The 15,896-nt window shown below is 41.1% G+C and overlaps 1 protein-coding gene across 1 annotated transcript in view; it reads left to right on the top strand.

Moving 5' to 3' along the window:
- LOC100558432 (vigilin) overlaps positions 1-15,896 on the top strand; it is a 51,640-nt gene that overhangs the window by 22,893 nt on the left and 12,851 nt on the right. The window contains exons 2-16 of the mRNA XM_008120388.2: positions 190-269; positions 740-852; positions 4,201-4,349; positions 5,086-5,301; positions 5,406-5,612; positions 6,976-7,191; positions 7,603-7,809; positions 8,762-8,869; positions 10,247-10,351; positions 11,300-11,378; positions 12,606-12,745; positions 13,270-13,374; positions 14,243-14,356; positions 14,846-14,932; positions 15,675-15,806. Coding sequence (XP_008118595.1) covers positions 777-852; positions 4,201-4,349; positions 5,086-5,301; positions 5,406-5,612; positions 6,976-7,191; positions 7,603-7,809; positions 8,762-8,869; positions 10,247-10,351; positions 11,300-11,378; positions 12,606-12,745; positions 13,270-13,374; positions 14,243-14,356; positions 14,846-14,932; positions 15,675-15,806 — 1,941 coding nt within the window. The 5' untranslated portion in view covers positions 190-269; positions 740-776. The remainder of the gene's footprint in view (positions 1-189; positions 270-739; positions 853-4,200; positions 4,350-5,085; positions 5,302-5,405; positions 5,613-6,975; positions 7,192-7,602; positions 7,810-8,761; positions 8,870-10,246; positions 10,352-11,299; positions 11,379-12,605; positions 12,746-13,269; positions 13,375-14,242; positions 14,357-14,845; positions 14,933-15,674; positions 15,807-15,896) is intronic.

Below are 15,896 nucleotides of genomic sequence, written 5' to 3'. Positions count from 1 at the left end.
TTTATGTCTTGAAGTTGATTTCTAGGCCATTTACTGTTGTGAAAAGATCCAAAATGACTTCCAAAAGGCCTACACACACATTGAATCACCCTCTGTTTTCACTAGGGGCATTCAGTGGCAAAAAGGATTCAGGCTGCTATGTAGGTTGCCCTGTCCGAATTATGATGAGAGCTTCAATCTTTTTTCCAGGACCAAAACCGCCGTCACGCTGAAGCGCCACAGGTAGCCTCGTTCAGGACGGACCCTTCTGGCCTTTGACCATTTTGCAGGTAAGTCTGTAATCTTTTCTTTTGTGGGCAAAACAAGGATGTGTTGCACTGGAGTTGCATTCCAGTCACTTAGGTGTGGCTACTAAGCATTGAGAATTGGTATCTGTTTGAAGTAGAAGTGGGCAACATAGTGGCATGCTATTCTTAAGTGCCCCTAAGGGTGAGAAATGTGGCATTCGGAAAGCCTAGATCGAGGTTTATAAATTCCCACACATCTATTTCAACCTCTTAATCATGGTTCCCAACCTTTGGCTGTCATGATTTTGGACTACTGATTCCACAGTTTTCCAGTCAGCATGGTTGGGGAATTCTGGAAGTTGTAGTCCAAAAGAGTAACTTCTCTAAGCTCTGGTGCAGAAGGCAAGTTCAGAGGATAGAGTATGACTATTCTGGGCCAGTTGAATGATGTCCTGTGAAGTATGGTTAGCGCTTAACTACTGTTTTTATCTTCTTTCTTTTGCTAAAACCAGTGGAATACCGGAAACGCGCAAATCTGGGTTTGAAACTATGAGCTCGGTAGCAGTGTTAACACCTGAAAGCTTTGCTGAGCATCGCAGCGGCTTGAGGGATGAAGAAACACGAGGTAAGATGATCAGGAGTCTTGGGTGCAGTGGGAGCATCTAAGCATCTGCTACAAGAAGTGATATACAAGACCTTCTGGGCCTTAGAGGGTAAGGATCTCGAAATCATAAACCCCGGAGGAATATATTGTAGAAAATTGAGGAAACTTGTTTTTTGCTCCTTGGGAACTTACTAGAACATAAACCGATGGATTTAAATTCCAAAACAAGAGATTGATATTTCACCTAAATATTTTTTTTATTAGATTTTTATTCAAATTTTCTCACGTGTACATACATTAAAAAACAATATCATAGGGAAATAGTGATGTAGGGGGAAAAGGGTAGAATAAGAGAGGAGAGGAAAGAAAGAAAAGAGAAGGAGAAAGGGGAAAAAAAAGAGGAAGGAAGATATAAAAATAATAATAATAAATGTCCTTCCGCTTTCTATTCTTTGTGGGATGGTTTCCCTTCCGTCTTCATCCCTTTTTCAAGCACTGGACTAGATTTATTTATTTTAAGTGTTCTCGGGTTCTCCTTTTTCTATTTTTACTTTGACTTTTTCTTATATTCTTCATATTTTTCCCAATTGGTTGGTTTTATTGCATTTCCTCTATTTACTCTCATTAAATATGTTAATTTGTCCATGTCATATATTTCATTCAGTTTCTCCAACCAATGTTGTTTAGTTGGTATATCTCTTTGTTTCCAATATTTAGCAAAAGTCATTCTTGCAGCTGTTGTTGCATATGTAAATATTTTATCCTCGTTTGAGTTCACTTTCATAATATCCTCTGTCAAACCGAGTAGGTAAAACTCCGGCTTCATTGGGAATGATTTATGTAGTATTTTCTGTATTTCCTCATGAATAACTTTCCAATACGCTTTTGTTTCTGAACATGTCCACCAAATATGAAAATATGACCCTTCTTGCTTCTTGCATTTCCAACATTTATTGTCTGTATTTTTGTACATTATTGCTAATTTGTTTGGGGTAATATGCCATCGATGAAACATTTTGAGCCAATTTTCTTGTAAGTCCGAAGCATAAGTATACTTTTGTTTTATAATCCATATTGTTTCCCATTCCGACATCATAACTGGGCGACCAATATTTTTAGCCCATTTTGTAGCGCATGATTTCACATATTCTGTCTCAGTGGACTATTCCAGTAGCTTCTTATATACTCTTGTGATTTCTTTTTTGTCATTTTGCATTAGGACGTCCCAAAAATTGTCTGTCTCATTGAATCCTAATATTTTATCTTTTCCGAATTGTTCTTTCATTTGAGCATATTGGAACCAGGATATTTTGTCATATTTTTGTTTTATTTCTTCTTGCGGTCTTAATTGATATTGTCCATCCTTTTTTCTTAATATTTCCTTATATTTCGGCCATTTTGTCCATCCCAAGAATTTTTTCTGGTTGGCTTCTAAAGGTGAGATCCAAAGGGGTGTTTTCCTATATATCCTTTCCTTATATTTTTCCCAAATTTTTATTAGTGAGGACCTAATGAAGTGATTTCCAAAATTTTTCTCAATCAGTCTTTTGCTGTACCACAGATAGCTATGCCATCCTCTCCTCAGGTCGAAACTTTCTAAGGCCAATATGCTATTTTTTTTTCAAAGTTGCCCAATCTTTAACCCACACTAACACGCAAGATTCATAGTATAACTTTAAATTTGGCAATCCAAATCCTCCTCTCCTTTTTTCATCTGTCATTATTGTATAATTAATTCTTGACTTTTTCCCCCTTCCAAATGAATTTCGTGATTTCCTTTTGCCATTCCTGAAATAGTTTATTATTTCTCATCACTGGTAGGTTTTGAAATAGGTACAACAGTTTTGGTAAAATATTCATTTTTGTTAACGCAATCCGCCCTAGGATGGAGATTTTCAGGTTTTTCCAATTATGAAAATCCTTTTTAATTTTGTTCCATTTCCTTTGATAATTATTTTTCAATAATTGGGCATTTCACCTAAATATTAGAAACCTGTTATTTCAGGTTCATTGGTTGTTGGTTCAATGGTTGCCATATACTCTGTTATTATGTTGTTTTATTCTGTTTTATGATATTGTTTTCTGTATTTCTGTGTGTTATTTTAACTACGTTGATTGGACTTGTCCCCATGTAAACCTCCCCAAGTCCCTCCGGGGAGATGGAGGTGGAGTACAAAAATAAAGTTATTATTATTATTAGGAAGAACATTTTTTTCACTGTTAGAGCAGTTTGACATTGAAATAGATTGCCCTAGAAGGTGGTGGACTCTGCAGCTTTGAAGCTCCTTAATTAGAGGTTAGATGGGAATATTTTAGGTGTCCTTTAGTTGTATATTCCTGGATAGAAGGAGGTTGGACTTGGTGGCCCTTGTGGTCCCCTCCAAGTCTATGGTTATGTGTGATATATGAAAGAAAAAATCTATTTTCTTCTGGAAGAACGGGGCCACTACCAAGTGACACATTTGAACTAAAGAACAGTCTTTCCTTATTTATTTATTTATTTATTTATTCACAACATTTATATCCCGCCTTTCTAACCCTAAGGGGACTCGGCAGCTTACATGGGTGGCATTATTTCATGCCCAAACAACAACAACAATTAAAAGCAATTAAGCAACAATTTAAAATAACATTAAAACAACATATGTAAACATTAGATGACTATTGTGCTTAGATCCAAAGCCAGATAATCAGAAAATCCTATTCATCAATTCAAAACTTATCCTAACTATATTTCACAGGTAATTATGCTGGTCCAAATACTTGCTCCCAAAGCCAAGGTTTCACTTGTTTTGCAAAAGGACAAGAGAGAAGGGGCTGATGTAATCCACTAGGGAGGGAGTTCCACAGTTGAGGGCCACCACTGAGAAGGCCCTGTGTCTTGTCCCCACCAGTCGTGCCTGCGAACGTGGTGGGACTGAGAGCAGGGCCTCCTTCTCACGAAACACATTCTTTTCCCTTCTAATTTTCCCCTGGCTCCCTCAAAGTAGGTCTAAGGAAAATATATTTTAACTAATAGTTTTAGATCGTAGATAATCTATTACAAATTTTCCAGATATCAATAAGTAGATCTTAATCTAACTTCTCCACCCCCAGCGTAAAGTACCTTCTTGTCATATATCTCAGAAAGTAACAAACCATGGATCAACTGTGGTATCAGTAAACTCAAAAAGTGTGTCACCTCATACTAAAAATCTGCTTAAAATAGTGTGTAGTAGTATCAGTTTTTTTTAAGATTTCATAAAAGCCTTCCTTACTCCATTCTCTGGTTTCCTTGCTTGTTGCTTTCTTGTTATAACCATTTTTATTTTAGCAGGAATATGTTCTTGTTGTGCAAGCTCTTTTTCTCTCTTCTTTTCTGCTGAGCAGGTGGTGTCCCAGAGGATGAGGCCTACATCCCTACTTACTTGGAAGCTTTCCCTCCGCTCCCAGAAAAGGGGGCACCTGGGGAAAAGTCCAGTGAGCTTACAGGAGTATGGAACAAAATCCGGCCTATCAAGTCCTCTGTCATCACCCAGGTGAGTAATGTGTCAGGCCATGGAGACTCTTGCTTTCATTCCGGGAAGGGTTTGCCTGGCATGCCTCAGGGAATCAGAAAGCCTCCCCTGGGGCAGATGGGAACTGTACTCTCCAGTGTTGTTGGATATGCTTTTTCACCTTTGTTGGCTGTTGCTGATAGAAATTGCAATCCAAGAGCATCTGAAAGAATAGTTCTCCATCCTAGCAATATTGGGTGCTGATTTTAAGGGACCTGAGAGATTTGAAGGCACATGACAATAATAAGAAGAAATGGGAAAGGTTAAAAGTTGGAAACGTCCTAGTTGAAAGAAAATTATTTTTGAAGAATACGATAAACTTAGGGAAATAAAGTGGGGAAGAGTAGGTATGAATTTTCAATCCTATAGCATTAGATCTCATAGAATCACAATGGGTCCATGGAAACCTTTATGGAATCCTCTTCTTTAAAAAGGGATGGGTTTACTTTTAATAAAGAATTAGACAAAGATGGATAGTCTCTCAGTGACTACTACGCATAATATCTAAACGAGACCTCCACTTTCAAAGGCAGTATATCTCTCACTATCAGATACCAAGGGCAAATGTGAGATATCCATTGCTTTCTTTCCAAGTTAGAGGGATATCAGAAAATATTTAGTGAGCGAATGTCCCAGTATAGACTCCTGGTCTCATTGAAAAGTTCTTAAATTTGGAGTAGTAACTTTGTAGTCATTGCTCCTGGGTTCTGCTTGGCAGGTGTTTCACGTCCCCTTGGAAGAGCGACGCTACAAGGACAACAGCCAGTTTGGAGAAGGCGACGAGGCCAAAGTTTGTGTGGATATCATGCAGAAGACCGGGGCTCACATTGAGCTCTCGTTGGCCAAAGATCAGGGCCTGTCCATCATGGTAACCGGCAAACTGGACTCTGTCATGAAAGCTCGGAAGGAAATAGTCGCTCGGCTTCAGACCCAGGTGTGTGTCCAGTTTTTCTGCCCCGTGAAGCCACATCTTCTGCCATCTCCCTGGACCACCTTTGAATCCTTCAATATCACTGTCTTTTCATCCTCTTTTTGCAGGCTTCAGCTACTGTCACAATCCCCAAGGAACACCATCGCTTTGTGATCGGCAAAAATGGCGAAAAATTGCAGGAGCTCGAGCTGAAAACGGCCACCAAGATCAACATCCCACGACCTGAGGACCCCAGCAACCAGATCAAAATCACGGGCACCAAGGAAGGCATTGAGAAGGCTCGGCATGAGATTTTGCTCATCTCAGCTGAACAGGTGAGTGGCTGGGAATTACTTCTCTTTAACCGCTTCCTTCTGGCGGAGGAAGGTTGGCATGAGAAACTGCACCAGAGGTTGTTAGTCCATCCAGCAAGTTGTGTTGTAGCTTCTTCTCTTGGTTTTGAACCAACCACTATTTCATTCAGAATAGACACACTGAATTCTGCGTGGAGCCCAAAGGTCTCATGCACTGGTGTCCCATTAAAAAAATTTAAAAAAATTAATAAGGAGAATCATACAAGGAACGTTATTTTCCTATAAGTGAAGTGCACTGTCCCCATGTTATTTGTTTGTGCTCCAATGCCTCCTATCCACCAGTGATTTTTGGTCTTGATTTTCAGCATTTCTTGGGAAATAAGCAAAGCTTTGTAGTTTCCTGGGTTCCCAGAGCAGGGGAGAGGGAGCTGAACCCTGAATCAGCCAAAGTAGCTCAGCCCTGGTTTGGATAATAACTGATGGAGGCAGGCATGTTATCCATGATTTGGTTTTTTAATGTCTTTTTTTCTTTTAAAAGTACTTTAAAATACTATTAATTTTCCCACTCTTTTCAACCATAATGTGGCTGCTCCTTCCTGATTCTCAACTCCAAATCTTAGTTGAAAAGATTAATAAATTCCATGTCAGTCACCATGGATAAAGTCTATTTTTTGAACTACTGATTATGTGGGTACTTTCAAGCCACCAGTTAACTTATGAGTGACCCCGATAATTTCATAGGGTTTTCTTAGGCAAGGAATGTATGGAAGTATTTTTTCCACTTCCTTCCTCTGAAATACAAGCTACAATGTCGCAAATTCATTTGAATAGCATGATGAAGCACTCTTCTGGAACGGTATTAGTCAAAACATGCTATTTCAGAAGACTTCATCATGCTATGGCTTAAGTCCAGAGTTTGTAGGAGTGAAATAAGAACAGTTTGAGCACCTAGGAGTATTGTGGGGTAGTAAATTGAGTATTGGATTATGATTCCGAAGGGCAGGATTTGAACCCTGCTCATATATGAAACCCATTGGGTGTGTTTGAGCAAGTCATACTCTCAACCTCAGAGGAAGGCAATTGCAAGCCCCTCCTGAGCAAGTCTTGCCATTCATTGGTCTTCCGTCTTTGATAGAGGATCAGACTGCTGCTGTCCTACTGTTTTACTCAAAAGAAAGTTTATCCGAGGGATCTCCTAGGAGATTGTTTGAATAGGGAAGGAGGAGTTAACCTCAACTATGTCTCCAGAGGAAGAGCTGAGTAAAGCTCACTGAGGCTTGCTTCTCAAGTGTTGACTGTGTGTTCCAGAAGAGAACGAACCTTTGGGGAAATTCAAAGGGTTGTGTGTTCCCAAATGGGCTCATGGTTTTCCATTGTGTCCCAGGATAAGCGGGCAGTGGAACGTGTGAACCTGGAGAAGGCTTTCCACCCTTTTATTGCTGGTGCCTTCAACAAAGTGGTCCAGGAGATCATGCAGGACACAGGAGCTCGAATTAACATACCGCCGCCCAGCGTCAACAAGGACGAGATCATCATCACAGGCGAAAAGGAACCGGTCTCTCAGGCTCTCCTGCGAATCCGTAAGATCTACGAGGATAAGGTGAGTAACTGAGGGCCCCTCCAGACAGAGGCCCTTCATACCAGGATCTGATCCCAGGTTTTCTGTTTATCCCAGATTATCTGGTAGTGTGGACTCATATAATCCAGTTTAAAGCAGAAAACCTGGGATCAGATCCTGGAATAAAGGGACTGTCTAGAAGGGTCCTGAGAACTTACTCAGCTGAGTAATGGTGCAATGCTTCTTCTTAGAAAATATGGGAAGTGTTTCATACCTTCCAAATGTCCATCATACTCTCTTAAGAAGCCTTTTTGGGGCAAAAAATAATTCAGGGAGGGGGGAAGGGACACTAAAGGCGGTCCAGGAATCTCATATAGCCATGTTTTGCCTCTGCCAATTTACACAGTGGTGACTTGGACACTTTTATGTGGCTTCATTCACTTTCTTTTTTAGAAGCGCAAGACAACCACGATCTCTGTAGAGGTGAAGAAGTCTCAGCACAAATACATCATTGGCCCCAAAGGCAACACCCTGCAGGAGATTCTGGATGCCACCGGGGTTTCGGTGGAGATGCCGCCCCTCGAAAGCAGCTCGGAAACCATCATCCTCCGGGGAGAACCAGACAAGCTTGGTCCAGCTCTTACCCAAGTCTATGCCAAGGTAAGGGCTTCCGTTTTGCTCTGAACACTTGCCCGGTAAGCCACTTGAGACATGAGAGCAGTTTAACTACTGTAGTGTATGGATGGGACAAATTCCAGAAGCATCCCTGGTGGTCACTTGTTTTTATTTGCAATGAAGAAGGAAGCTTTCAGTTTCATTCTTTCTTTAGATGAATGTGTGTGGATTTGAATATTTACAAATTTGATTAATATGTATGTTCTCTTTAGGAATCTCTAGCTCATCTGGCATGACCTGTGGCCTAGCAGAAATTGCTTTTAGGGCCTAGAGAAAATTCTTCTCTAGGCATTTGTAGATATTCCAATAAAATTCTGTGGTCAGCCTTCAGCAGAAGTTGGCTATAGAGGTTGAGTGGAGGACCTGGAGATTCTTAGAGAAAGGTTATATCGAATTAAAGGGGGGTATTATCCTTTTCCCACTTTCTGCACCTCAAATCATTACAAAATGTGGAGGGTCTACTATTAATTTTCAAAACATCAAATATCATGTAAAGACGGTGGTCCTTTTTCTTTTATGCAGCAATAATTAATAGCTTTTTTCTCGTTTTAAGAGCTTGTTTATGATGTTTTTCTCCCTTTTACTCCCCTGACTTCATGCCTACTTTTATGTTTATAAATAAGATTCCATGTTGTATCAGGCTGGGCCCATTTTGCTGTTCCTTAGCCCAGGATAATGACATAAAGGCTCTATCTGTTCATTCTTTCTCACAAGTTCAGTACTTCTGTTGGTTCTCTTTTGTGACTTGAACTGAATGCCAAAGCAGATGTCACCATAGTGCCATCTACAGGTAGAACATGGTCATTACAGCAACTAAATTATAAGGAAAAAACATTGGAATCTAAAGAGGATGTAAAATCTGTGTATAAACTGAATTCTCAGGTTCATCGCTGGTATTAATCATGTAAATGTCTCTTGTCTTCCTTTCCTTCTCCAGGCGAAGAGTGTGATGGTAGCTGAAGTAACAGCCCCAGCCTGGTTACATCGTTTTATAATTGGAAAGAAAGGACAGAACATTGGCAGGATCACCCAACAGCTTCCCAAGGCAGGTGTTTGTAATGCCTTTGCTTTAAGTAAATAAGTAAATACTATATGCTTTGAAACAGTGCATTAAAATTTTATTGTCAAAGTGTGTCTTCGTGTTGCTTTGACAGAAAGTGGTACCCTGTTTCCCCGAAAATTAGACATCCCCAGAAAATAAGACCTAGTAGAGTTTTTGCTGAATTGCTAAATATAAGGCCTCCCTCAAAAGTAAGACCTAGCAAAGTTTTTGTTTGGAAGCATGTCCGCCAAACAGAACAGAGCATGAAGGATTGTTAACTGTATGTACCATAGATAGTTGTACATAGAAATAATGGTAGTAACAAGAAATTCTTGATAGGATTCACAGTTTGGTTATGCTGGTTTGTGATAACAACTACTGTACAGTATATAATAAATGTTCATTTTTTTGTTGAACAATAAAATGGAAGAATAAGACATCCCCTGAAAATAAGACCTAGCGCATCTTTGGGAGCAAAAATTAATATAAGACGCTGTCTTATTTTCGGGGAAACAGGGTATGTTCCATAAAGCCCGGCTGGATTGGAGTACTGGAGATTGTATTTGAATGCCCCTTCATTCTCCCTAATGAATTGGAGAAGTACCTAGCAAATCAGCCCACAAGATCCTAATTAGTCTGCAAGCTTTTATTAAATCCCCAAAGCATACTTGTGTCAGCCATACTTTGTAGTGAATGGAAAGGTAACCTCTACAAAATTTGCTTCATTTGTCATCAGAGGCTATTTTTATTTGCCAGAGGGATGTGATGATATTAGAATCAGTGTGGTGTAGAAGAAGGCAAGAACAAATCTCTCTGGAAAGATTCAGCCAAGAAAACCCTGTGGTTGGGTTGCCTTGTGTTTGTCCCTTCAAGACAGTCGTTAACCTATAACAACCCCATGAACTATGTATGGTTTTTCTTAGACAAGGAACATCCAGTGCTGGTTTTGACAGCTCCTTACTCTAAAATATAGCCGACAACACAGTGTCCATTGGTTGTCTCCCTTCAAAGTACTAACCAGAACTGACCCTGCTTATCTTCCAGGATCAGATGGGATCTGGTGCCTTTAGGGTATTTAGGCCCCTAAACTATAAGTCAGAATTGACTTGAAGGAACACAACAATGATGTAGATTTAGTCTGGTATTCCAGGAGCCTGGCCTTGATCAAGTTACACTGTCAGCCTTAGAAGAAGATAGTGGCAAACCTTCCCTGAATAAATCTTGCCCAAAATGCTGTGGTAATGTGACCATAAGTCAGAGTTGACATAAAGGCCCGTAATAACCTGTTTTCAGTTGGCGACTACTTCCTTGCTGTTGGTTTGTTTTTATACCAGCCGTAACAACTGTGATGTCATTTCCATGTTGTTTCCCTGTTTTTAGGTTCACATTGAATTCACTGATGGTGATGAGAAGATCACACTAGAAGGACCCACCGAAGAAGTGGAGTTGGCTCAGGCTCAGATACAAGAGATCATCCGGGACTTGGTAAGCTTTTTTTGCAATTCTGATGCGTTTCATTTTTAAAAGCTACCCAAACCTGTAACCCTTAGTCTTGTAGGTGTAAATTCTTCACCTTCATCATAATCTTTAAATTCATCATACATTATCTGTTCTGAATGTGTTTTCAAACAATTCTAGTGAAACCCTAAAATGTTAGTGCTGACAGATAATGCAGCAAGGCCTCCAATTTCGCAGAGTTTAGTGATGCAAGACCCCTGCAAAAGTGGGGAAACTGAATAAAAAGCAACACATTTTTTAAAGTCGGAGAACACCTGTCTAGGAATGTTTAGGTCCTCCAGACCACAAAACCACACTTGAGGACCCAGAGTATCTTAGAGAAGTGATCTTTCTAGGAATGTCTAGGTCCTACAAGATATCGCCATAGTCAGTGTCTGTATGAAGTTGACCGTAGATGTACCCTGGAGGATCCAGGGTGAACATATTAATCAAATCTGCAAAAGTTAAATCTGCAAATGTGGAGGGCTGACTGTACGTAAATACAAAGTTTAGGCCAGTGGGCCTTTGTTGTCTGCACAATACCCCGAAGCTGCTACATCCAAAGTAGTCCTCTTCTATGGAGGCAGAATTTGGAAGATCAGCCAGCTAAGATTCCTTTTGTTAAATCTAAAAGAGTGCAATGGCAATGCACAACTTTGTTGCTTAATGGAATAAAACGTGACTGCGGTAGTAGTGCTTCATTGTTCTCTTGCTCACAGTCCCATCCTTTGATAGTATTGGCTCTGGCAAAGTGTTCAAGAATATGTTGAGGCAAGTGGGCAATTGCATGATAAAAGGGATGCTCTTTCCCATTTAAATACATATGACAGATTTTATCTGGAAGCACATTCAGCTCTCTTGCAACAGAGCTGCTGCTGGAGACTATGAGAGCAATTAATCCTCCCCCCGCCCCCTTCCCGGTATTCTGCTTTTCAGCTTGGTCGCATGGATTACACTGAAGTGCTCATCGATCAGAGGTTCCACCGTCATCTGATAGGGAAGAATGGAGCCAACAGTGAGTTTTGAGATGACAAAGTGGGTGGCAGGCAAGTCCTCCTGTCTCAAATGCATGCGGGGGGCGGGTAGATTCTGTGTGAGATCTTGCCAGGCAGCATTTGCTCTAGCCCTATGAGGAGCGGCTTAAAGAGCTGGGCATGTTTAGCCTGCAGAAGAGAATGCTGAGAGGAGACATGATAGCCATGTACAAATACGTGAGGGGAAGTCATAGGCAGGAGGGAGCAAGCTTGTTTTCTGCTGCCCTGCAGACTAGGACACGGAACAATGGCTTCAAACTACAGGAAAGGAGATTCCACCTGAACATCAGGAAGAACTTCCTCACTGTGAGAGCTGTTCGACAGTGGAACTCTCTCCCCGGGGCCGTGGTGGAGGCTCCTTCCTTGGAGGCTTTTAAGCAGAGGCTGGATGGCCATCTGTCGGGGGTCCTTTGAATGCGATTTCCTGCTTCTTAGCAGGGGGTTGGACTAGATGGCCCATGTGGTCTCTTCCAACTCTACTATTCTATGATTCTATGATTCTATGGTTCTGCGTCAACATCTGGGAATCTCAAAGGGTGGAAATATTTCAGCCTTTTTGTGTGTGTATGTGCCTCCAAGTCGCTTGTCAATGTTTGGTGACACCATGAATTTCATAAGGTGTTCTTAGGCCCCATTTACACCGCCATATGATGCAGTCCATTTATTATATGGCAGTGTAGACTCATATAATGCAGTTCAATGCAGTTAAACTGTATTCTGAAAGAGCATTATATGGTAGTGTAGATGGAGCCTTAGGCTTCTGAACGAATTTTTCCAAGAAAGCCCCGTAACAACAATAACAACATAACTGAGATTGATTTTTTACTTCCTTATCCACCTGTATTTTACAGTTGGCCATGCTGGCAGGAACATATGAGTTAAATATAGAATCCAGAAACATCCGGGGAGTCACATCTGTGTGTTTCAGGACACCAGCCCCTTTAATGTGTTTGTCATGCATTGTGCATTTTACTTAAGGATCTGAGGATTACCCCCCTTTTTTCTTGTTATGAGAATCCTCTTGTGCCCCATGAAAAGATGACTTTTTACCAATTCCCTCATAAATGTTCTGGCTGAATGGAGGTTTGAATATTTCTGAATATTTCTACTCCCGCCTTAGCACTCTTCACTATTACACTGTCCTGTGTTTCAGTCTCTGTCAAAGGAGGGGAGAGTAGTAGTACCTGACATGTTCTCTCTCTTGGCAGTTAATCGCATCAAGGAACAGCACAAAGTCTCTGTCCGCATCCCACCTGACAATGAGAAGAGCAACCTGATCCGGATTGAGGGAGACCCGCAAGGGGTCCAGCTGGCTCGCAAGGAGCTGCTGGAAATGGCTGCTCGCATGGTAAGGGAGGCAGATGTTTCAACTGCTCATACCTCTCTGCTTCTTTTGCCAAAGAGGGATTGAGATGGCAAGAGAACCCAATTCTTACAGTTTGGGGTTCACAGCTCCTGAGTATTATAGCTCGTTCAATATAACTTGTTTAACTATTGTATTTTTGTGCATCGGTTGTGCACTGCCTTTAGTCCCAGTTCTGAGAGAAAATGATTTATAAATTAATTAAAATGAAATAACTCTCAACGAGCAAGTATGTAGACTCCTGTCAAAATAGCCAATACTGATTTTGATGGATCAAAGGTTTGGCGTGGTATAAGGCACTCATTTTGTACTTCCATCAAGGGATAGGTGGAGAGAGAATGATCTTTCAAGAGATGTACCTGGAAGACCTCTCTGTGAACCCAACAGAGGATTTTGGGGGAAAGGGCTTTCTTTTGTGCACTTTCCCTGTCACTCTTGCCTCCTATGTATACAAACTTCTTCACTTTGGAAGAGCTTGAATACTGCTGATGGTTGGAGGTCTCTCGTAGGAAAATGAACGCACAAAAGACCTGATCATTGAGCAGCGCTTTCACCGGACCATCATTGGGCAGAAAGGCGAGAAAATCAAAGAGATCCGTGACAAGTTCCCAGAGGTAAGACACAAAGGGAAGTTCAAGGCCAAACTTCAGTAGTTTGTTTTGTTGCAGTTTGACCATGCTCTTCTCTGCAAGGAATTTTCTAGGTCCTCCAACATAACTCAGCAGGGTTTGCTGTAATCCATGATTTCCTGTTTGTCCAATAAATTCATATACTCCTTCATATACATGCATTGTAGTATATATATTTGACCAAAATATCAGAGGACAGTGCTTTTGTTGTTCTTGGAGAAAGTATTAAAGCAGACTGTTTACATAAAGAGCAAATCAAGAATGTATGTCTGAATTTGACTGGATTTTTCTAATGGACAAATCAACATTCAAATTTGAAATCACGAGAAGAGCTGAAATGGAAATCAACAACAGCAGCATCAGTTTTAGCAGATCAGAAGCTTCTTGAGCTATCAATAGAGCAAATGAGTTTCAGCAATTCAGGAGCAGAGTCCAACTTTGAAAGTTAAAAAAGATTTTCAGGACTGTCAGGAAATTGAGATAAAGCTATCATAAACACAGACAAGAACTACATTTCTTTATAGGGCCTAGCTCTCTATCTCTCTGGAGACATCTTCTCTCTCTCCACAGGATAAGAACAAAATGGGGGTTTGCTATGAGGCTAGATACTTTGAATAGAAAGAGGGATGTCCGTGAGAGGTATCAGTCTAACAAACAGGAGAAGTAGGAGACAATAGAGAGAGGGAGGGAGGCAGACAAAGAGGGCAATGTAGGTAGAGCTTTTCCTGCGAGCTGAGCTGTCTCCATCTTGTTGAGGACTACAAACTTGTGCACGATATGATTGAGCTCCAACAGTTGAGGAATCCCTCCTGCCTTGTGTTATGACCCTCCATGTTGATCTCTGCTCCTTCAGGTCATCATTAACTTCCCTGACCCATCTCAAAAGAGCGATATTGTGCAGCTGCGTGGGCCCAAGAACGAGGTGGAGAAGTGCGCCAAGTACCTCCAGAAAGTTATTGCAGAGTTGGTGAGTTTTAAGCACGTCTTCACCTCTGACCATCATGGTGATTGGGAATTGACAGTTTAATGGCATCCGAAGGTCTACACTAGATGTTTTCTAGGGGTGCTAGCAGAAAGTTATTTGCTGTCGGCAAATGAAAATCACCTGTAGATTTTTCATACCCCTTCAAAAGGAAAATGCTCCCACAAACCGGGATTGATTTTAATCATGAAAATTGTGTCTGCCTTGGAGTGATAGCTTCCTAGAAGCTAGCTTAGTTCCTTTTGCTTTCTATACTGGCAAAAGTTTGAGTTAGGTGACCCGTCAGGTTCCTTTCCACTCTGTGATTCTATATTGGCTCTAGAGGGACAGTTTTAGCTACTTTACATGTTGATTGGCTCATAATTCAGCGCAAAAAAACTCAGTGTCTCAAAATGTTTGGCATTTGTTATTAAAAGGCTAAGAGAGAAGCAAATGGAATCTTCTATTTGTGACTTTTCCCCTTTTGTGCTTTAGATTGAAAACAGCTTTTCCATCCCAGTCCCTATCTTCAAGCAGTTCCACAAGAACATTATTGGGAAAGGAGGCGCCAACATCAAAAAGGTAAAAAGTATATGGCCCTTCTGGACACTTCTCCCCTCCTTGAACACTATAGAACTGGGCTTCTCTGGTTTCGTTTGTGGATTTTGGTGCCAGGTGTTTCCTGCTTCCTCTGGAAGGAAACAGTTTCTCAAGAATGTATGTCTCTGCCTAGGAATGGATAGTGCTTGCTTCTTTGACAACTAATTCTCAAAGTCTCCACTCTGTTAACTGGAGGATTGATAGCTGTGGTGAAAAATGTAATTCCACAAGCAGCTCAGCCAGATTTAGCATATAATTTTGTAGATAATATGGTCTAGGACAGTGGCTTCTAAATTGTGATTCTCTAGGGTTTGGGACTTTATCTCCCAGAATTCCTGACCACTGGATCAGCTGGCTAGGGCTTCTGGAAGTTCAAAACAACTGGAGGTCCAAAGTTAGGGAATCACTACTCTAAGAAGATAAATTAAGTTATTAATCTTTATCAGCTGTTTTTCACCCACTTTTAACTTCCAAGGACTCCTTGTTATAGACTTCCCTGTGGTATCCCTGCCCTTCAAGAGATTCAGGGTTCAATTGCTGAAATACTCTAGGAAGTTAACTTGAGTCCAATGGGATTTGCCTAACAACTTCTGAGGCCAAATTTGTCACCTGTCTTTCACTGGGTTTCACCTCCCAAACTGTCTCCAAGGGTTGCTCCTTATAAAGTTCATTACAGTAGCCTAGGCTTGAGGGTCCGGGGTTTGATGTTATCTCTTCACAATAGATTCGAGAGGAAACCAATACCAAGATTGACCTCCCCACAGAAAACAGCAACTCGGAGGTGATCCTGATAACTGGGAAGAAGGTCAACTGCGAAGGTGCCCGGGACCGCATCCTGGCCATCCAGAGGGAGCTGGTGGGTGTGTGAAACAGTTTCCTCCTTTTAAAAGCCTGTTCAGTTCCCAAAGAAAGCGTTCTTTTTACTGGTAGCTATTATCTACGTAGC

This window comes from Anolis carolinensis, chromosome 6 (assembly GCF_035594765.1).
Source record: "Anolis carolinensis isolate JA03-04 chromosome 6, rAnoCar3.1.pri, whole genome shotgun sequence".
NCBI classification, from domain to species: Eukaryota; Metazoa; Chordata; class Lepidosauria; order Squamata; family Dactyloidae; genus Anolis; species Anolis carolinensis.
The sequence above is the reverse complement of the archived record's forward strand: the minus strand, read 5'-3'. Positions and strand labels throughout refer to the sequence as shown.